The following is a 20,572-nucleotide window of genomic DNA, read 5'->3' as shown; positions in this document are numbered from 1 at the left end:
TATTTCTCAACTTGTTAAGTATAATGTGCGGTATCGATGCAGCAGTTGATTGGAGAAATTGGAAAAATTCACTTACCTTGTTCCACGATTATTTCGATGTAGATCCTCCCTTTCCGCCATGTTTGTTTTTCCATATCCGTGATCGCGTAGACCGCCAATCTGTCCTGAAAAAAAAATAAAAAAAACGATTCAATATTATAAAAATACACAACGTTTAATGCATTGGATAAATGTTCGCAATATGCGTGATATTCATTCTCGATAATTTCATTAATACTTACTTTAATGGTGCTTAAAGAGTATCATAGTCCAGCAGAGTTGGCTTGACGAACTGTGACGTCACACTTTTGCACTACCGACGCGATGTAAACTACAATGTTTACATAATACGTAACGACGCTCGATATTTTGTTACACTCCCGATACTATTCGCGTTTACTTGTAGCTGATTGTATGTTTATATCATCTCTAGTAAAAATTAAAATCACACTATATCACACGTTAATATTACGAGACAAGAATGTGATTTTTAAGACCGTAATATTATATAATGTTACTGTAATATATCGTAACAATAATGAATATAACCGCACAAGTCACAGAAATCACGCGAGCAATTAATTAATTACGTTCCTTCGATATTTACGATGCTCAATCGCAATTATTTCTCAGAAACATCCCGACAAGAATAATCGCGCGCAACAAACCGGAAACGAAGCGAGTCGACGAAACATCTCGATTCTCGAGATTCCGTTCGCGGAAAATTGTGGTCCGATTCCGTTACTTCCTGTCCGATTCAAATATGGATGTCGCGTAGCACGAATTATCTGATTTTGATTAAACGGTTAACACACATGCGTTTGCATCGAATGTAGAGCACGAATAGCTTCTATGCTAATTACTAATAAACGTACCGCAATATTCGACAGTCATTCGACGTTTGTCAACGACTAATGATGCAAATTATTACGCGATATTCGCGATACGACATACCTCGTGACAGCCATATTGGATACTATAAACAACGGAACATCGGAATCGAACCACGTGATCCTAGTGGACGATTCAGGTCCGATTTACAACATCCAATAGGAAAGTGTTCTCTCTAGGGATAAAAGTGACGTAATTAGAATCCACACTTTCTATTGGACTTCGAACGTCAGATATATGTAATGTGAATCTTCCATAATGGAATGAAAAATGAACTGAAAAATGAAATGCCGGGACGCTCTTGACTTCTTGTATTACTTTCGGTTAGGTTAGATTAAATTAGATTAGATTTCTCCGCATTCGTTTCGTCTCTTAAATTTGTCAAAAGCAGAATGACAGGCCATCCGTCAAGTATGACATTTAAAGATACACGGTGAAAAAATAAAATGTTTTTTAAACAATGGTACAATATAAAAAATCTATGACAGTTGTAGTTTATACGATTGAAAAATAACCTCACATTGTGCAGCCTAATGTGCGTAGATTTCATAAATACATCGAAATGTATTTAATATCTTATACGACGATATTGATTTCATTTTTAATATCGTGTTACACGTGGGAGGTATATATCTCTTTTATTAAATTAGCAGAATTTTATTTGTTAGTATTTATTTATTCTTTGTTAACATTGATTTATTAAATTTACAGATACCAGAAAACTTTGCAAAAACTGAACATTCCAATAATTGGGCGGTTTTGGTCGATACATCACGTTTCTGGTTTAACTATCGACATGTCGCGAATGTTTTATCTATCTATCGAAGTGTTAAACGGTTGGGGATACCAGATTCACAAATCATTCTTATGATAGCCGATGATATGGCTTGCAATCCTAGGAATCCTAGACCAGCGACTGTTTTTAACAATATTAAGCAACATATTAATGTTTATGGAGATGATGTAGAAGTTGACTATAGAGGTTACGAAGTAACGGTAGAAAATTTTGTAAGATTATTGACTGGTCGCTTAGCGGAGGAAACTCCTAGATCTAAGAAACTATTAACAGATGAAGGTTCAAACATCTTGATTTATTTAACTGGCCATGGTGGTAATGGATTCCTAAAGTTTCAAGATTCTGAGGAAATCACTAGTCAAGAGTTGGGAGATGCATTAGAACAAATGTGGCAAAAACGGAGATATCACGAAATTCTATTTGTGGTTGACACTTGTCAAGCAAGTTCAATGTATGAGAAGTTTTATTCCCCAAATATATTAGCAGTCGCTTCTAGTTTAGTAGGGGAAGATTCGCTTTCTGTAAGTAACAAGTTATATTGTTGCAATTATACACCATTTGTATCAGAATAATATTTATTTGAATTCATATACTTGTAGCATCATGTGGATCCTGCCATTGGAGTTTACATTATAGATCGGTATACTTATTATGCATTAAACTTTTTGGAAAAAGTGGAACCATCTAGTACTAAAACATTGGGTGAATTTGTAAGCATCTTGCTTTAACATTAGATTCAAAGTTTTTTGCTATATTGCTTTAAGGTTTACTATTTTTATTCTTTTTTTCAGTTAAAAGTGTGTCCAAGAGATTATTGTTTATCTACAGTTGGTGTAAGAAGAGATTTATTTAGAAGAGATCCAGATAAAGTGCCAGTAACAGATTTCTTTGGGTCTCTTAGGCCCGTGGAACTTACAACAAATATAGTGAATGTTTTACCAATTAAGTCTAATCATACAAAAATTCAAGAGCCAAAAGGAAAATATAGTTATGTTGCGCAATTCCCTGATGTATCTCAATATGTATGATAAGAAGAAAGCTTTTTGCTATAAATTTAATTATTTGATTTTAATTCCACTTGGAGATTATAAAAAATAGGTATGTCTTTAATCCATATTATCAATTTGTATAATTGTTACAATAGAAAACTACTGTTTCTTACTATTTTCTGTACTTGTTCTTTTCTTTTTTTTCTTTAATATATAAGTATATATAATATATTATTTCGCTTTAGACGAGAATACATCAAAGTATAGACTTGAGGCACCTTATATTTGATGACAATATTAAGAAAATAGCAGGAAATAATGATATTTTCCATTATCTTCTTTCAACTAAATAAATTACTATTTTTTTCCTCTTTATCATTATTGATATGATTGTATTTTCATCATCTTCTCTCTTTTGACTTTTCTGCTCTATATAAGTAGATCTTGGTCAAACAATGATTTCTTAATATAGTATATACAATTGTATTAATATTAAAAATTTTAAAAGATTTTTTGACTATACAGATATCCTTAACACTGTAAGTGCTAATTTTGAGAAATCTTTGATTGGCTAAGTTTTTAAATACTTTTCATTTAATTAAAGCTTATGCTTGTTACATGTATATAATATTTTTTTCAATATTATCATTTTTGTCATAAATAAGAAATTTATCTTTATAAATAAGCAAATTGTGATGCACTCTAAACTAACTATCAAATAGATATCTTCACCTTGACATAGGTCAGTAAAATGACCTTATGAATCACATTTCAATGGAATTATCAATCACGCTGCCATTAAGTTGATATCTACTTTGGAAATAAAAAACACGATTTGTCTATTCAGCATAATATAAGAGTAAACAGTTCTATGTATACTGTGAATAACATAATATATTGCGCATCAATTTAGAAAAAAATGGTATTTCCCGTTTCATCGGGATAATTATGTTTGCATATAAATATGAGCTTTCAAGATTAAAATATCAGTTAACCGCGAACGTTAGTCTTATATAGTATAGTATAGTCTTATATAATATACTTGTATTTCTTATAATTAGTGTGCAATTGTTCCAAAAAGTGTGTCTGTATATGTGTGCAAGAGACACACATATACAAATATACATCAGATATAATTACATATAATTATTTATACATTCGTATAAAGTGAGTACATCTTTTTATATATAAAAGTCTTTATTTCTCTTGAATATTCTGTAACAGAAACTGCCAAATCAAATAATGATAGTTAAAAACTTTTGCTATTGCAATTTTAATTATTATTGAAATGTGTTACAGATGTGGCGCATATTTTATTGCACATTTTGGCTTTTGATATGTTCTGTGCAAATATATAGCAAATATGTAGCAGATAAAAAATTTATAGAAGTACACGAATTGAATTCTAAGGAGATGTCACCTATGGATCAACTGGCCCCCATAGATCCCGCTTTACACGCTTTTCCAACTATTCCAACAGTCCCTCTCTTACCAAATTGCATGAAGCAAGGCTACTTGAGAGATCCATTTAACTGCGGCAAGTTTTACCGTTGCGAATACGATCAGGGCATACCAATGGCATATTATTGTGAATCGGGATTAATATTCAACGAACTTACAGACTCATGTGATCATCCACAATATGTGCAATGCTAATGTATAATAATAGAAGTATTGTTCTTCTGATATTTTACAACATATATATAGACACTTTATTGTAAGTACCAAGAAAGAATTTAATTTTAAATTAAAATTTATATTCCTTATTCGTCATGTTATATTCATTGCTTTAAGTGCAATATATTTACAATAATAGAAAAAAATTGCTCACAATTATGTTTTTTATTTTATGTTTAGCATAGTATTGTTATGATTATTCTAATATATATATATAAAAATAATATCTTCTCTTTTATGTTTTTTATAAACAGCGCGAGAAAAAATAAAAGTGAAATATGTGAATTTAACGATTATATATTTATGTAAGTAATATAGATCATATATGTGTGTATACATATTTGTTTATTATATGGCATGGCTCGCTATATAATAGATAGAAGCATTATAAGATAGTTTATTATCGTTAATTGCAGCCATCAACGAGCTTTTTATAATTGCAATTGTTACTCTTGACATCGAAGGCTAATCCACTTGGGCAATTAAATTTTGCTATTTTGTAAGTGCCATTGATATCCATGCATTGATAGAATACGTTGCAGTCTTTTTCATCACGGACGTAACCAGCTTTATTACAAATACCATTAGGAGGAGCAGTCGCTGGTGGTTGTGTTGGTTGTGCAGTTGGTGATTTAGGCGGATTTGTCTCTTTAGGCGATTCCGTTGGCTTAGATGGTTCTATTGGGATTACTTTTCCTCTCAGTTTGGCATTCAATGTTTTCAATAGAGGATACTTTTCACCGCAATTGCCACGAAAATCATCGGTCTCGATACTCCATATCATCGCACCACCAAGATTAAGGGAATTGATATAATTCGCCTTTTCATTAAGAGAACTACAAAATAATTAATACCCACAATACAGCTATTGAACATTACTCTGTTCAATGGAACACAAATAAATCGAAGAGAAATCCCGTTACGTGAATTGTAAAGAAATACACTATGAATCATCTAAAATAATTAACGAAAAGATCACTTACGTTACATCGTCGTAACCAACCCATTGATCGTTCTTGAAAGCATATGGAACGTAATGCCCTTCAGAACGAGTAATCGTCCATCCACCCTCTTTTATCAAAACGCATATCTCATTGTAGCCCAGTATTCCAGCCTCACGAGTATACGGACCGGCAGTACCAGGTCCCCTGGCAGGAGCTCCAAGACCGTACTGGTTTGTATTGGCGAGAGTGAATGTCCTACCATAGGATGGTACACCGACGATCAGCTTCTCAGGCGGACAACCACTTTTCAACCAGTAGCGTACGCATGCATCCTGTGAGAAGAAGATATTTTTTTTAGAGTGCTTATTCATCACGCTTAACATCTTTAATATTCGATAATTTATAATATCCGATAAGCAAGAAGAAGGAGATACTTACGACGTTGAGTTTAAGCTCAGACGAGCCATGACCCGAATAAAGCGGAGCATTGAGACCAGTTGTTTTGTCCCAAGGACCATAAAGATCATACGTCATAACGTTGATGAAATCCAAATATTTGGATATTGCAGGGATATCATAGGATAGAGAAGCAGAAGGCTCAGCAGCGGCGACGGCAGCGGTGAGAAGAAGTTTGTGTTTATCGAATTCAGGTCTCAGTTCCTGAAGTAATTTTACGTAGTTCTGCACGTCCTCTGGCTTGCCACCACGCTGGTTGGGATACTCCCAATCGATGTCGAACCCATCGAAACGGTGTTTCAGTGTGAATTCAACGATATTCTTGACAAATTTTCCGCGAAGGGTCGGACTGGCGACGACCTGGGAGTACTTGGTAGATCCCTCGTTCCATCCACCGATAGCGATGAGCGTCTTAATCCCCGGATTCTGTTCCCGAAGCTTGTTGAATCTGCCGAAAGCATCCTTGCCCCAATTGTCCGGAAGGTCTAGCCATTCATCCAGAACTTTGACATTGCCGTCCGTGGTAAGACCAACAAAGGAATAGATCAAATGGGTGCAAAGTTCTGATTGAATATCAGAGATGTCAAATTTGCCATCTGAAGGTCGATAAACAGCCCAGCTACCGAAATAACATACAATCTTTTCTGCGGGATAAGAAAAGTGCTATCAGTGAACGTTGTGGAAGAAAATCAAATCTCTCCTTTTAATTGATCTTACTTTCTGAATGGGCAGCCGAAGCCAAAGCAGCCAAAGCGAAAATGAATATCCAACAATTCATCTGCAAATTAAATGTAAATTTGGCTAAGACAATGTTATACGTTTTTGAAATGTTAGGAATATTGTTACATATAAATACTTGCATGTGTGTATATTTGATGAAATATCTGTTATAATTATCTCTCTTATAATCGCCAAATTTTACTTTTCGAAAATTATCTATTTTTGCACGAGATAAATTGATCATTAGGATACATATTGTCTTTACCTTGTAATCAGGGTCGATTCCTTCGATAATACGCAGCAACGTAATATCAAAATTTTATTCGCACACAAGATATATATATATATATATATATTTTCTGTCGAAAAATAATGCGCCTTTTTCGTCTGTTTGGTCATGATTAATGTTAATACAATTCATTCAAGTATATGAAAAAATATACATACGTTATTGCCATCAAGAATTTTCGAAAACATACAGGTGCAACGTTATTATATAACATTATTATTAACGTTATTATATATTTAATATTTTGTTGAACACTTGATTCTACAAATCTACAGATCTGATCCGAACAGCTATGCTGCTCGTTAAATATAAAGGTGATTATTATCTCTATATATGTTTCTTTTTATATATTTTATAGCTTTATTTCTCTCTATTTTTTCTTTAGATATCTTTTAATTCTATGTACAAAAGAATCAGTTCGATTGATTCAGCTTTTTCAGTTTGCATTACATATATAATTATAATAACTATAATAGTTATTTCAATGTATATTTCTAAAATTTTAAAATGATATGTATATTACCATAATTGATCAATGCATATTATTTTTTGAAGGGCTGAATGTATAGCGTTCGATTAGTAAATAATAATAAAACGTCTTTGATTTATTTCAATTAATAGAATCTTGACAAATCTACTTATATTACATAATTAATTATTATACACTATATAATTAAATTAATTACAAAATTAATTTAATTTCGAATAAAAAACGCTACTATTATTTTTTATATTTCTTTACACCATTTTGTTTTTATAAAATCTGTATTACGTTGTTATAAATTCCTGTCACGCAAATATTCTGTGACAAGAAAGTGCGAGATATTAATTATCGAATATATTTACAGTATTCATTACATTAAGCTTTCACTCTATCTCGCATCATCGAGCAATAATTCAATAAATTATCCACGAATGAAGATACAGATTACACATGACACTTTTGCAACAGTGTATGAAATAATGATGAAAAATATGTATAATAATTATAAACAGAGATGTATGTGACATATTATTGATCATATGCATGCCTAAAAACATAAATGAGTGTACAACACAATTAACGCGTTTTTTAAACAAAAGATCATATAACATAATTTTTAAACGTAGAGATTTAAAAAAATTTCAAGAAGACGCGAACGTGAATACAGTTCGATAAGCATATAAATTAAATATATATAGTTTGGGATTTTAAAATTTTCACGGGATTTATATTTAAATATATCAAATTTTGAATATTTGATTGTATCTTAAATCAATTAATCTTTGGATGAGTAGCATGAACGATGAAAATTATGTAAAAGTTAATTACCTTTGATTCTCAATCGCCAGACTGTCAAATACGACTTTTCTTTTATCGATGTACCTCGATATCACTTTTAAATAATAGCGATAATAATATTATTGATTTTTTTACAGATAAGATACAATAAATTATGCTCTGCACATACGCTTATATAGAATCAATCCGCGCAATCTTGATTCATAGTTACATCTTGGAAACTTTGGAAAACAAATAAGCTCAATTACGAGAATTTTGATATCATATCGCTTTCTTATAGGTGATACAGGACAACGCCCAATTTATCATTAATGACAAATCTATTCTTTGTGGCGCGAGACTGATTAGAACGAATAAGCTTATTCGTGTATTTAAGGTACTTATCCTTTTAAAATCTTTATCACTCTCAATCATCCTTCAAGTGAATGATTCAAACAGTAATCTTGCCTCCTATACTCACTCATAGTGATAAGTAATATATAGTATGTGCTTGCAATTTTTATCAAATGATTCATTTTTCTTCAGGGCAGACTTTAATAAATAATAAATGTAATATAATCTTATTCTTACTTATTATTTAATGCATCTTTTATGTTAATTTACAATATAAAAGGAACAATACTCAGCATTGTTAAAACTATATTTATATGTATATATAATATATTAGAATTTTCTAGTTGTTCTCTGTCTATTATTTCTTCTTAATCCAAGTAATCTCAACTTTTTCCAATATTGTTTTGTATTTGGATCTAATTCTTCTAAAGTAAGTGGAGGACCAGTTCTAATATTCCATAACCAACTGGGATACTCGGAATCTGGCTTTATCTTAACATCTTCTCCCCCTTCTTTATAGAGATTTGTACCACACACATAAGTCAGCAGCCTGTTAACATCTTTTTCCACAGGTAATATTTTCTTCTCCGTTCTCTTTAGTGGTTTTTTCGATCCTGCCTGTATTACTATAAAAAAAAAAATATTGTAAATTGTATATTTATAATTTAAATTTAATGTATAATATTTAATGCAGTTATAAATACAGTGACAACAAATAATTACAATTAATAAAATTTCAGTTGCCAATTTTTTTGAAATACATTGATGCAATGATAATTGATTTACCTGGTTTAGCATAATTTTTGGTTTGTATTGTATATTGAATCGGTATTATAGAATTTTTTGAAAAATGAAAAAGCCGGCAAATCGTGGAAATATTCATTCTAAATAATATTGTAATTTTTCTTTTTATAACAGTGTTTAACGTCACGATTTTATTTTTTACAGTTTTTTAATAATAATATTGTTATTCTCTATGTATAGGTTAGACATAAGATCACGAAATTTTGGGAAGCTACTGCTCGTTTCCCCCTAGTCGCCTGCGAAAAAAGATGACAACTTAAAATCGCAATTTAAAAAATCCCTAGCCGTAACCGCGAAAAGAACAATATTAAAAATCCCTAGCTATAACAGCGCGAAAAGAATGACAACTTTAAAATGACGATACAACTTTAAAAATCCCTAGCCATAACAGGGGAAAATTAAAAATCCCTAGCTGTAACAGCGCGAAAAGAATGACAACTTTAAAATGGCGATAACAACTTAAAAAATCCCTAGCCATAACAGCGGGAAAATTAAAAATCCCTAGCTGTAACAGCGCGAAAAAAATGACAACTTTAAAATGGCGATACAACTTTTAAAATCCCTAGCTATAACAGCGCGAAAAGAATGACAACTTTAAAATGGCGATAACAACTTTAAAAATCCCTAGCTATAACAGCGGGAAAATTAAAAATCCCTAGCTATAACAGCGCGAAAAGAATGACAACTTTAAAATGGCGATTTAAAAAATTCCCTAGAAAACATCAGTCTTATGTCATATTTGACACATGTATCAACACGAGTGCGCAATGACAAACAAGAAATATTATTTCTATCGACATTTTGGGTCGAGGAGATTTAACTTTGACATGTAATTAATAATGTTAGGCTACATCGCGAAGATGTGAGATACTTTCAAATATAAAACATACATCCATTGATGGGTTAATTACACTTTTATGCTCGGTTATGTAATGCCATTGGGCAATAATACAACGCGGGTGAGAATCGTACGCTTTCGATATAATAATTTAAAATAACTATAATTTAAAACAATTTGTAACTTTCGAATTAATACAGTTCTATTAAATACAGATAACAATTTTTTGGAAATATTTCTCCAATTATTGTATAAAATATGTAATGGATTATTATAATCTGTTCGTTTTTACTATGATATTCTATAGCGATCTAAAAGCTTGATTTCTTACAGACGAGAAAAGTATCATTTGATGTGAAAGGTAAATCAACTATTCGAGGTAACAATCCAGAGGAAAATCAATTCTTGACAATAGCAGCTGCTTTACCAATTTTACCAGGTGCACCAATACCTCCCAAGTTATCAAAACGTTCTTATAATTCACTTAGGTAATTGGGGATAAGAGCGCTCAATTTCATTTAATTTCACTATAAATTATCTGAAGCATTTGTACAATTAAAATTATTGGTTTAATAGTTCTGCTGGAACTCAATTTGAGATTGAACATGGAGAAACTGAAGGATGCGATATGGTCACATTACAATGGACAGGAGAAACTAGAACAATTGTGGCATCAAGAACCCCTGCTGAAAGAGAAAAGAACCCTGACAGAATATGTCTCGATAGGCGAGGTTTGACAACATTTCCTAATGTGATTGGGGAGCCAAAATTGCGATTGATGTCCCTTCAGCATAATCTTTTGACTAAGATTGAGAGTTTTAACTTCTCTCAATTAACAAAGCTCGTATTTCTTGATTTATATGATAATCAAGTTGAGAAAGTATGCAATCTTGGCCTTTTAGAAAATCTAAGAGTGCTTTTAATAGGGAAAAACAGAATTAAAAAAATTGAAGGTTTAAAACAACTTTTCAAACTTGAAGTTTTGGATTTGCATGGCAATCAAATTCAACAAGTAACTGGTCTAGAGGATTTATTATTGTTGAAAGTACTCAATTTGGCAGGAAATAATATTAAAACTATAGGTTGCAATGACTTTCAAGGCTTAACAGCATTAAAGGAGCTGAATCTGCGGCGAAATAAATTAAAAAAATTATTAGGATTTGGTGAAACACCACAATTACAGAAATTATATTTGAGCAACAATGATATTCATAAGTAAGTAATTTTAAAGATAATTATGTATTTAATTAGTAGCAAAAGCTTTATTCAATTTGGTTTTACATATATTTGTACTTATAAGATTTATTTTTGTTTATTAGTCTCAAACAGTTACATATATAAATTTAATGTATAACTATATGAGAAAGTTTTATATTTTATATTATTCATATTACAACTTATCCTTTTCTTACAATACAATTAAATTTAAATTAAATTTTAAAAAAATGAAAAATGTAAAAGGAATCTTCCTGAAAAGATTATCTAAGTTCTATATATCTTTTTTAAATCCAAGAAAAATATTTAAGTATTGTATAATATTGTATATAGTTGTATAATTAATATTTCAGAATTGAAGATATGAGTAGCCTTGCAAAAGCTTTACAAATTAAAGAAATAACAATAGATGGCAATCCAGTAACTTTAAATACTGATTATATCTCTTTCCTCGTATCATATTTGCCAAATCTACAACTTTTATCAACAATGCAAATTAGTGAACAAATTCGAAGAACAGCAATGGCTTGGAGATTCTCTAAGGAACAGTCTAATTCAGCATTTCTTGATCTTAGTGCACAGGTTTGCATGAATGTACGTAGAGAAGAAGTAATATCAAATGCTAAAACAAATTGGGAACTTCTTAGATCTAGAACCAAAGTTTCTCATAATTCCAATAAAGCAACAAACAATGATACAAGCAACAATACTAATGTACTACGTATACAAAGCTCTAATAAATATCATGCTATAAATCCAAAGAGTTTAGATAAAGCTAAAATAAAAGGCTTTGGTAGTCTAACATCGATAAATGAAAATGTGGAAGCAAGAAAGATACATATAAAAAAGAGAAGCAATTCCAGTGATAACTTATTTAAATTAGAGGATACATCTAAATCATATCCTTTGGAATTTAAACTTCCACCCATATTAGGTTCGATAGTAGATAGCTTAACTAGTAATAAATTCGAGGATAGATTGTCTAAGGATGATAAAGAAAATATTTGTAAAACAAAAATGCTTGGTGACATAGAGAACACATCGGATAGCGAATCAGACAGTTCAGAAAGTCATGAAAGTTTAAAAAGTGGTTTAAGGTGTCATCTGTTTACTCCTAACAATTGTAACTTGTCTACAGAGTATGACAAGTCTACTATTTGTAAAAAGTTCACTGTGACAAAAGATATGGTTACCACAGAAAATTTCAATGATGAGGATAATGAAAATCATATATATGATAAGACAACTTTTACTACAACTCAGAAATCCTTAAAATACAATACAATAAATGAAAATAAAAGCTTAAATAACAGATTGGTTCAAAATATGAAAGTATTTAATAATCAAGATGGACAGAGCGATTGCCAATCGAAATCAACTATAAATTCTTCAGGATATTGTTCCTTAAGTTCAAAGAGTAGTTTAGATAGTTGTAAGTCATTGTTAAGCGATTCTAGCACTTCATCGATTTCTAAGAATGCAGTTCATAAATCTCACGAATTCGATAAAGATAAAAATAGAATTAAAAGTGCTCAAGCAAAGAAAGTAGTATATTATAAAAGCAATAGAGCTGCGACAGCTAGAGCGAAATTTAGAGCTCTTGCTCCACCAAGTCCACCTCCTCAACAAGTACCACCTAAAGAGAGAGAACAGGGTAAGTTAAAACAATTGTTTAAATTTCTCAAAAATATACATTTGTTTAAAATGTAATACTAGGTAGGATATTTTTCTAGGCGGCGACTATTTAATAGAAATTGTCGGTCGATGCTTGAACATTTATGGTCAAGGTGCTTTACGCTTTATAGATAAAACTTGGGATATATCAAAGGCTCAGGATGTTAATGTTGTAAAATTTAATTATGTACAATTTAATGATGTGGCAAAAGTTTTAAGCAAATTAAAAAATAGATTTCCTCATGCAGAACATTTCACTTTTAAAGAAACTAACATCAATCTTCTTGGCCAATTGAATGCTTTAGCCGAAGTACAGGGATTAACCAGTATACAGATAGATACAGGAAATCCTGTTGTGTCTAAGAATTGGAAAATGTATGCTATATTTCGATTAGCTCATTGGGGACTTGCAATGATCAATGGCAAAGAGGTACAATATATATATTTATATATATTTAAATATATATGCATATTATTTTTGGCTTACAATAAAATTAAAATTTAATATTTTTATAGATTACAGCTGAAGAGATTGAACTTGCAAATCAGGAATATGCCGGTCTTATAGATATAGTAATGTGTTCACTGCCAGATTCTTTATTACAACCTTTATTACAAAGACTTCATTTAGAAAAAGTGCAAAAGCAAAACGGACAACAGATTACTGCCAAACAATTTCTGTTCAACTGTGATCCAGCACTTAGAAGTGTTGTTGCCAAGGAAGCATTACAATGGAGAAAGGGGAATGTAACGCAGGTAAGAAAAATACACATGTCAATATTCTTGATATCATAAAATTCTTTACACTAAACTTTACAAGTTAAAATATATATTGGTGTACATGCTAATAATATAAACGTTAATGTTTTGAAATTGGAATATTTTTACAATTTGTTTATAGGAAGATCTTATCTGGAGACACAAAGGAAAAATGCACTTTCTAAATTTAATCAATCTCACTATAAATGCCATACAAAAGTTACAGTTTCTAGAGAAGCAGTGGCCATGTGTTTTATATGAAATTATTTATAATACTTTGTCTGACTTTTCTGAAATGGATGTATACATGAAACATTGCAGCAAAACACTTGAAAGCAATAAGTAATCGTGTCTAAGCCTTAAAATAATGACATATCTATTACGATGTCGCATAATTTATAATTTCTAATTGACGATATGCAGATCGTTAATGCTCAGTTTGGCCATATCAAAAAGTATGGAACATACATATACAACATTTTGCATTGTTATTGCTATAAATATATTCAATGTGTTTGCTAGAGTTGGTATTTATATATAAAACAATAAATTCTATATAAGTATTGTTAAAATTTTCTTTTATATATATATAGACAATATAAAAAATTCTTATTACAATATGTAAGAGAAACGGAAAATATGTATTGCTATTAAATAATTGTACAATTGTTTGACTTATATTTTTATTATCGCGATTAATCATTTAAGTATTAAAACGTTATTATTTTTTCGATTTTATTCAAAATTTAACATTATTCAGTACTATACAATATTGTTGTATATATCTTATATTAACGGCTACTCGATTCCCGATAGTCGCACATTGTCGTTATAGAGTGCTATTCTCAGATCAAATCGAATTGTCGGAGAACTTGTTAGCATCTCTCAAACGATTAAAATGTGGATATCGGGACATCATTTTGTACCGATAATAGATTCCACGCTGAATGAAATTGGTGCTTTCTTTTCTAAACAAGATTCATTGTTTGTAGTAGGACAGTCCTGCAAATCTCTCGTAGAAATAAAATTATTCAATTCCCCATCCGTTATATACGATTGCGTTACCTCATTGAACCAGGGAATTGTTGGATATGCAGAATGGAAAGATTGTACTTTCAATGTGGGTTCAGCTTCTTGTTTCTGATCGCATCCAAGGGAGGATAAAGTCAACAAACGCGGATGCGCTGATACTGAAATGTGCAAACAATCCTTTGTAAGTAATTATAAAATAACGTCTATCGACAATTCATATATCAAAGTGAAAATTTATATTTTTTATTAAATTGTTACATATATGATTATGTTAAAATAAAAGGATCAAAATTAATGTTACAAAATTATATATTTGAAAAGTTTGTGATATATATTGCAATATTTATATTTCAATATGAACAATTTAATAAAACTGTATACTGATTGAGCTACACATCAATAATTAAGCAACATTTATGATGTAAAGAAAACATTTACCAAATACATTATATACCCTGTATATAATGTGCGCATATAGTGCAAAACAAATTAAAAATAAAATTCTTTTCTTTGGATATTTAAATATTAAAGTCAGCTACATAATTGACCCAGTGAGAAATGACAAGTCGGATAGATGTTTGTTAGACGTCTAAGATGTTTAATAAACTATTGGACATCTATTAAACGTCTTAGACGTCTATTCGACTTATCATTTCTCACTGGGGAGCTATCTATTAAATTTTTATTAATATAAAATTCAATTGAGTTTATTAGATAGTTTATAAAATCCTAAAGGGGTAGTTTCATATATTTGAAATATCACTTAATGTATCGATTACATCAATATGTACATCGATAATATTTGAAAAATTATTTTCGACGAAATAAAATGTAAAAAATTTAGAAAAATATCGATACGAATGGGATATTTATAAGAATATAAATACTTACATGCGCCAGGTAAATTATGTACAGCATTTAATCCGTAGAAACCCTGCGTCACGCTGATACTCGTCTGTGTAAAGTGTAAATGATGCCTTTGAAAATTTTTGGCTCTTCTACCAATACAGGTAGCGTCCGGCTCGTCGTATTTCGCTTTAATATAATAAGGAGGATTTGTGGTGTCTGTTGATACCTTATTCGGCGAGGATAGAAGATTGTCACCTTGCGCTTGTTGTTGCCTACGTAGAGCAACTTGCGCTGCCATCACTCGCTGTCTTTCGACGACTAACAGACAACAGGGACATCGGCAATCCTTCCACGCGCAGGACCTCTTGTGACCCTTCAAACCGGATATTACACCATGATTTCGACATCTCGCGCACTTGGGACTTCTTAAACGTTGTTCCATGGTCGGATGATTTAAGCGATGATTTGAAGTGCCTCCTCCAGTTTTCATGATTCTTATATTATTTCTCGAATGACATATATATATTTAGTTGTTGCAAAATATATCAGTTTAAATTAAGAATTACTTAGCCAACAATGAACAATTAAAACGTTAATTTTGCGCTAATTATTTAATACGCAATCAATGTTTTAAATACAATGTTTGTTTCACGCCGTGCAAAGTCGCGCACGCAGAAGATGATTTATCGATGAGGATATCGTGTAAAATTCGCTTAGTTTTAAAAACTGATTGCTCTTCTGAATAAGTTATATTTAAAGCGTTCTACATGTTGTAGATTTCATTCCGCCTATACACAATGATGTTTTAATCAATTTTTTACCATTACATAGTTGTTTTTTATCAATCGTATCGGTTTTTAAATAGCACAATGAATTTTGCACATATCGTTTTTTGCACGAATATTTGTATCTTTCCAAGATAGTTTTATTTATTTCAGTAACAATCTCCGATTATATAGATCGTGACGAGACATATGATATCTTGATTCAAGTTAATTGTAGCTTATTGTATCCGTTTAACTCTTCTCGGGTGAATCGACTGAGTTACCGTGATGTCCTACTCTGGGAGAGATATATACTTGTAAGAATACTTCTTGTATCTCTCTGTAAAGGAGGTGTGTTGTCTCATCTCCTCCTACTGATTCAAAATGTATTTTTAGAAAGCCGATGTGTTTCCATTGGCTCGAAAGCCCAAGAAACCCCGCCGCTTTCGCCGGCTGCGAACCAATGGATCACCATGTTTCTCTTCATCTTCTTGTTATGAGTAACTCTAAAGAAGAATCCTTCGTTAATGTACTAGCTTCTTTGATTAGAGTCTACATGAAGGAAACGTAGCGATGATTCGTCAGATTTGAAGGCTGGCACATGTACACGCACAGGTACATATATAACAAGGTTTAACAAAGTTTATAATTGGCGAATTAATTAATTTTAAATTAAGAAATCATTCATTTTTCATTTTTCACAATTGCTTGGAAAAAGCTACAACCAATATCTTTTTTCTAGAATAACAATTTTTATATTTAATCCCAACTTACTATTTAATTTTATTCGTATTTATATATTTATTATATATGTTATTAATTTATTCTTGCTGGGTAACAAATATTTTTATTTAATCTTGTTCAGAGAGAAAAACGACACAATTAAGATTCAGCAAATCGATTCAAAATATCCTTGTAGAAATAACATTAAGTATACAGGATGTTAACCAGGTGGTTATCGAAGAAGACTCTGGTGGAAGTCGGCGGTGTCATTCATACATTAAGAAAACATACTCGAAACTAATATTAACTGTGTGTTGGCAACATCCGAGAGGATCGTATTAACGAGCTCTTAGAGCAAGATCACAGAAAGAATGCCATATGGTTGCAGCTGGTGTACAACGTTGTTGGTAGAACGAGATTGTCTGCCTTCTATTTTTGCAGTGAACAACACGATGTGTGAATAAAAGAAAACGAAAGAGATTGCACTATTATTTCGAGCGTGTGTATGATAGCTAATTTTGCCGGTTGATGTTAAATATGTTAGTGTAACTAAATTTTATTCTTCCTCTACAGAAATGTACTTGACTTTATCACTGAAAGAAAATGTAAATTATTTTCCATAAAATTTCTAACTTTAGCTCGCTAAAAATTTAACGTATGACTTACAGAAAGTACCTAAGTTGCTATTTTTTTAAATTAATTTTTTTATTTTTCTATCAATTTTCTTATATTCTCTTGATTATACAATTCTTTATCGTTTCGTTGTAAATTAAACGATATATAAGACGCCTTCTATATAACATGCTTTTTTCACATCATTTTTTTCGTCGTCCTAAAATCGTACAGTTAGACAGATTTAAAATTACATATGCCAGTAAGCACGCGTGACACGTGACCGAGGAATTCATCCTAATGAGCGTGGAACGAAGGGGTGTCATCTCGTGAACGCTTTTTCCTTTTTCCCTCGCTCCTGGACAGTTCAGCCTGAGGGTGTTGTCAAGACGGCAAATATGTTGACAGGTCATTCAACATCTTTCTCGCCTTAGTTTCGCTTTGGTAGGAACCACGAAGAAGTTCTGAGACGCGATGTTACACCTCCAAATATCCAAATCGCGACACGTGTCTTATACGATTTCTTCGAAAAGACGTCGACCACGAAACAATCGATCGAAAGTAAATAATACATTTCGCTTTTAATATGAATAATTTAATATAAAAGTTTCTTTTGATATAAAAGCTTCTTCATTTTTTCTTTTCGCAGTTGAAATATTAAAGCTTGCAAGGATGCGACACGCTATGGCTTCGTATCAAATTTTCGCTAAGGAAACGTCGCCTGCAATGTCACTACAAGAAATGACACGTGTTACACACGTCATACTGAATCGTAAAATACATTAAACGAAATGTCAGTTTACGAAAACGAATAAATTAGATAGCGTGTGAAATTTTGCAAGATTTTTGACACACGCGTGAGAGGCAAATTTATCATTTGTTTCCGTATACGCTTTTTGTAACATGGTCGAAGCGTAAAAAAATAAAATGTCAATAATCTTATCTAAATATTGAAAAATATATCAAGTGAATTGAGCTCTTGACTCGATTCACTCTTAATTCGAAATATTTTGCGATGCCTCACTGCACGACCGATTTTGCTTGGTACCTTGGAAAATTCATTATCGGTTTTACGGGGATACTATTCCTTTATGTCGGCTTCTTGAAAGAAAAGTGAGCGTCTTCAACATATGGGACCGAACTAAACCAAAACGACGAATAATGATGTCAGAAATAATCCTGTTTTTGTCCGACAGTGAGAAAAGTTGTGTTTGCGGCGCCAGAATGAGAGAATTACTGAGGCAGGAAAGCGAAAAGTGAGTCACGCGCGTCTTCCTAAAGAGCTTTTATTTCAGTAGAACGCTTTATTTATTATGAAGCATGTTTAGCGTATGTCATGCAATCTAAAGAAGCATGTAATATGTATAAGCGCGTCGAAAGTCATATACTTGAAAAGATATCACGAAGCGATGAACGGTTCATATGATTATTGATATCATAATTACGATATTATTAAAATTAATAATATGCAATTAATAATTTCTATGCATTAGACGATCGGACAGATGCGGATGTGCAAAAGGGTAAGTTGATGAAAATCCTTTGCACTTTGTCAATTTAAAAGTATTATTAGTTTGTGTCTATAAAATATTAACATTAAAGAAATAGGAATAATTTAAAGATCTGTCAAAGCCAAATATTTGTATAATCAGTCAAAATAAATTTTTCAATATACATATTTAATTTTGAAGAATTTCTCTCTTATTACATCGTTTTTCTTTTAAAAATTTCTCATACAAAATAAACTAGAAAATAAAGTCGTGCTATTATTAAAACGACAGTCATTTATATTTTTCATGTCCAATATAGGGTGCGAAATATACGTTATTCATGTGGATGTAGCAAACCAACGCGATTGTAAGTTTTTATTATTTTTCAGTTAAATTTGCATTAAAGATTATGTTTATATATTTTAATGTAGAACATTCTTAATCGTACTATTGATCTGTACATTACGTCGATTATATAAACTTTATAATTTTTTAACAGATCGCAAGATGAGAGAGATGATTGTATGGTACCTGTGATTGCAAATGAATATAATAAAGGCAATTGTGCGAAAAATCGTTGTATCAGAAGAAATTCAAATTAAGAAAAAGAAAACGGTAACAACAGCCTTTTGATTATTGTAAGATCTATCATCTAAGACAGGTAATCATTTGCCTCTATTCTCTATACGAGACACTTTTACGATTCATTCAACCACCGCTAATGCGTCAAAGAATAAATGCAGTAAATTATACGAAAAGAAAATACAAAATTGCTTACAATTGAAAATTCTATTTGTGCACTTTCTATTGCTAATTATAAGGGAATGTCAAATACTGTCAAATACTGTCTTATATATAGATTTTTTATCTATTATATATAGATCTAGCTTTGAAAAACGTAAAAAAAGGACAATTCAAAACAAATATTTTAAAGCCGAATTTGTTTTTAAAAATAAGAATCATATTAGGTGCTTTCCATTTACATCAAAACTCAGATAAATCTCACTTCTGTCTTTCTTCAACATTCATGTTAAAGAAAGACAGAAGTGAGATTTATCTGAGTTTTGATGTAAATGGAAAGCACCTATTATTATCATAGTCAAAGAAAGAGAGAAAGAGATGGAGAAAGAAAGAGCTTCAGCGCGATGTATATTTCAATTAGAGTACAATCTATCGAATTATATGTATCGATGATTTATGGGGTATGAATCGTGTTGTTATTACATACGTCATCATACGTTATCATCAAGCGCAATAGACAACGGTTACGAGTAACTCTATAGTATAATTGGCAACTGGCTGGTTAGAGATTCTATGAATAAATTCGACATACTGCAAGAGTGACACGCCCGGTCGCACGCTCCGAAAATCTGAAACTCGATTAATACGTGTCCCA

The 20,572-nt window shown here is 31.3% G+C and overlaps 7 protein-coding genes and 1 long non-coding RNA gene across 27 annotated transcripts in view; 4 read left to right on the top strand and 4 right to left on the bottom strand.

The window, feature by feature from the left end:
• The window catches only part of LOC145963876 (uncharacterized), a 56,069-nt gene extending 55,068 nt beyond the window's left edge, over positions 1-1,001 (bottom strand). For 14 of the 15 annotated variants that reach the window (XR_014436276.1, XR_014436278.1, XR_014436275.1 and 11 more), the window contains exons 1-2: positions 282-1,001; positions 77-164 (exon numbers count right to left, since the gene is read on the bottom strand). The gene's annotated coding sequence lies outside the window, so the exon portion shown is untranslated. The remainder of the gene's footprint in view (positions 1-76; positions 165-281) is intronic. The other variant, XR_014436280.1, reaches the window with a different exon arrangement.
• A 232-nt stretch (positions 1,002-1,233) lies between these two features.
• On the top strand, positions 1,234-4,616 carry LOC145964448 (putative GPI-anchor transamidase). Of its 2 annotated transcripts, XM_083087200.1 has the most exons (6): positions 1,234-1,555; positions 1,642-2,247; positions 2,326-2,436; positions 2,518-2,824; positions 4,015-4,252; positions 4,337-4,616. In XM_083087200.1, exons 1-4 carry the CDS (start codon positions 1,493-1,495, stop codon positions 2,752-2,754), a joined length of 1,017 nt encoding a protein of 338 aa, XP_082943326.1. In that variant the 5' UTR covers positions 1,234-1,492; the 3' UTR covers positions 2,755-2,824; positions 4,015-4,252; positions 4,337-4,616. The 2 variants fall into 2 exon arrangements, with proteins under 2 accessions (XP_082943326.1, XP_082943327.1); XM_083087201.1 differs by lacking the exons at positions 4,015-4,252; positions 4,337-4,616 and adding an exon at positions 2,961-3,090.
• Positions 4,617-4,673: 57 nt separating this feature from the next.
• Positions 4,674-8,345, bottom strand: LOC145964447 (chitinase-3-like protein 1). 3 transcript variants are annotated; one of them, XM_083087198.1, is made up of 6 exons: positions 8,114-8,345; positions 6,778-6,899; positions 6,510-6,570; positions 5,775-6,436; positions 5,376-5,668; positions 4,674-5,228 (listed from the first exon to the last, which is right to left on the bottom strand). In XM_083087198.1, exons 3-6 carry the CDS (start codon positions 6,568-6,570, stop codon positions 4,799-4,801), a joined length of 1,446 nt encoding a protein of 481 aa, XP_082943324.1. In that variant the 5' UTR covers positions 6,778-6,899; positions 8,114-8,345; the 3' UTR covers positions 4,674-4,798. The 3 variants fall into 3 exon arrangements, with proteins under 3 accessions (XP_082943324.1, XP_082943322.1, XP_082943325.1); XM_083087196.1 differs by lacking the exon at positions 6,778-6,899; XM_083087199.1 differs by lacking the exon at positions 8,114-8,345 and having other exon boundaries at positions 6,778-6,917.
• On the top strand, positions 5,376-8,762 carry LOC145964453 (uncharacterized). The gene is made up of 2 exons (XR_014436460.1): positions 5,376-7,801; positions 8,221-8,762. It is a non-coding gene; the product is annotated as an uncharacterized LOC145964453 (long non-coding RNA).
• Positions 8,639-9,463, bottom strand: Mrpl54 (mitochondrial ribosomal protein L54). The gene is made up of 2 exons (XM_083087205.1): positions 9,203-9,463; positions 8,639-9,042 (listed from the first exon to the last, which is right to left on the bottom strand). Exons 1-2 carry the CDS (start codon positions 9,297-9,299, stop codon positions 8,747-8,749), a joined length of 393 nt encoding a protein of 130 aa, XP_082943331.1. The 5' UTR covers positions 9,300-9,463; the 3' UTR covers positions 8,639-8,746.
• A 478-nt stretch (positions 9,464-9,941) lies between these two features.
• LOC145964443 (uncharacterized) lies at positions 9,942-14,377 on the top strand. Its single transcript, XM_083087191.1, has 7 exons — positions 9,942-10,179; positions 10,392-10,546; positions 10,635-11,273; positions 11,627-12,927; positions 13,007-13,377; positions 13,464-13,703; positions 13,849-14,377. Exons 1-7 carry the CDS (start codon positions 10,138-10,140, stop codon positions 14,050-14,052), a joined length of 2,952 nt encoding a protein of 983 aa, XP_082943317.1. The 5' UTR covers positions 9,942-10,137; the 3' UTR covers positions 14,053-14,377.
• Positions 13,468-17,092, bottom strand: LOC145964449 (doublesex- and mab-3-related transcription factor 2). 3 transcript variants are annotated; one of them, XM_083087203.1, is made up of 3 exons: positions 15,630-17,092; positions 14,772-14,896; positions 13,468-14,708 (listed from the first exon to the last, which is right to left on the bottom strand). In XM_083087203.1, the coding sequence occupies exons 1-3, from the start codon at positions 16,075-16,077 to the stop codon at positions 14,622-14,624; spliced, it is 660 nt and encodes a 219-aa protein (XP_082943329.1). In that variant the 5' UTR covers positions 16,078-17,092; the 3' UTR covers positions 13,468-14,621. The 3 variants fall into 3 exon arrangements, with proteins under 3 accessions (XP_082943329.1, XP_082943330.1, XP_082943328.1); XM_083087204.1 differs by having other exon boundaries at positions 13,468-14,896; positions 15,630-15,773; positions 15,843-17,085; XM_083087202.1 differs by having other exon boundaries at positions 13,468-14,896; positions 15,630-17,073.
• LOC145964451 (uncharacterized) lies at positions 14,782-19,790 on the top strand. The gene is made up of 9 exons (XM_083087206.1): positions 14,782-14,919; positions 15,749-16,668; positions 16,748-16,966; positions 17,217-18,247; positions 18,336-18,799; positions 18,883-18,942; positions 19,180-19,209; positions 19,496-19,543; positions 19,676-19,790. Exons 5-9 carry the CDS (start codon positions 18,702-18,704, stop codon positions 19,776-19,778), a joined length of 339 nt encoding a protein of 112 aa, XP_082943332.1. The 5' UTR covers positions 14,782-14,919; positions 15,749-16,668; positions 16,748-16,966; positions 17,217-18,247; positions 18,336-18,701; the 3' UTR covers positions 19,779-19,790.
• Positions 19,791-20,572: the final 782 nt, after the last annotated feature.

This window comes from Camponotus vicinus, unplaced genomic scaffold (assembly GCF_025532165.1).
Source record: "Camponotus vicinus isolate PSW18456_S1 unplaced genomic scaffold, iyCamVici1.0 SCAF_13, whole genome shotgun sequence".
NCBI lineage: Eukaryota > Metazoa > Arthropoda > Insecta > Hymenoptera > Formicidae > Camponotus > Camponotus vicinus.
Note: the sequence above shows the minus strand (reverse complement) of the source record. Positions and strands in the feature narration are given on the sequence as shown.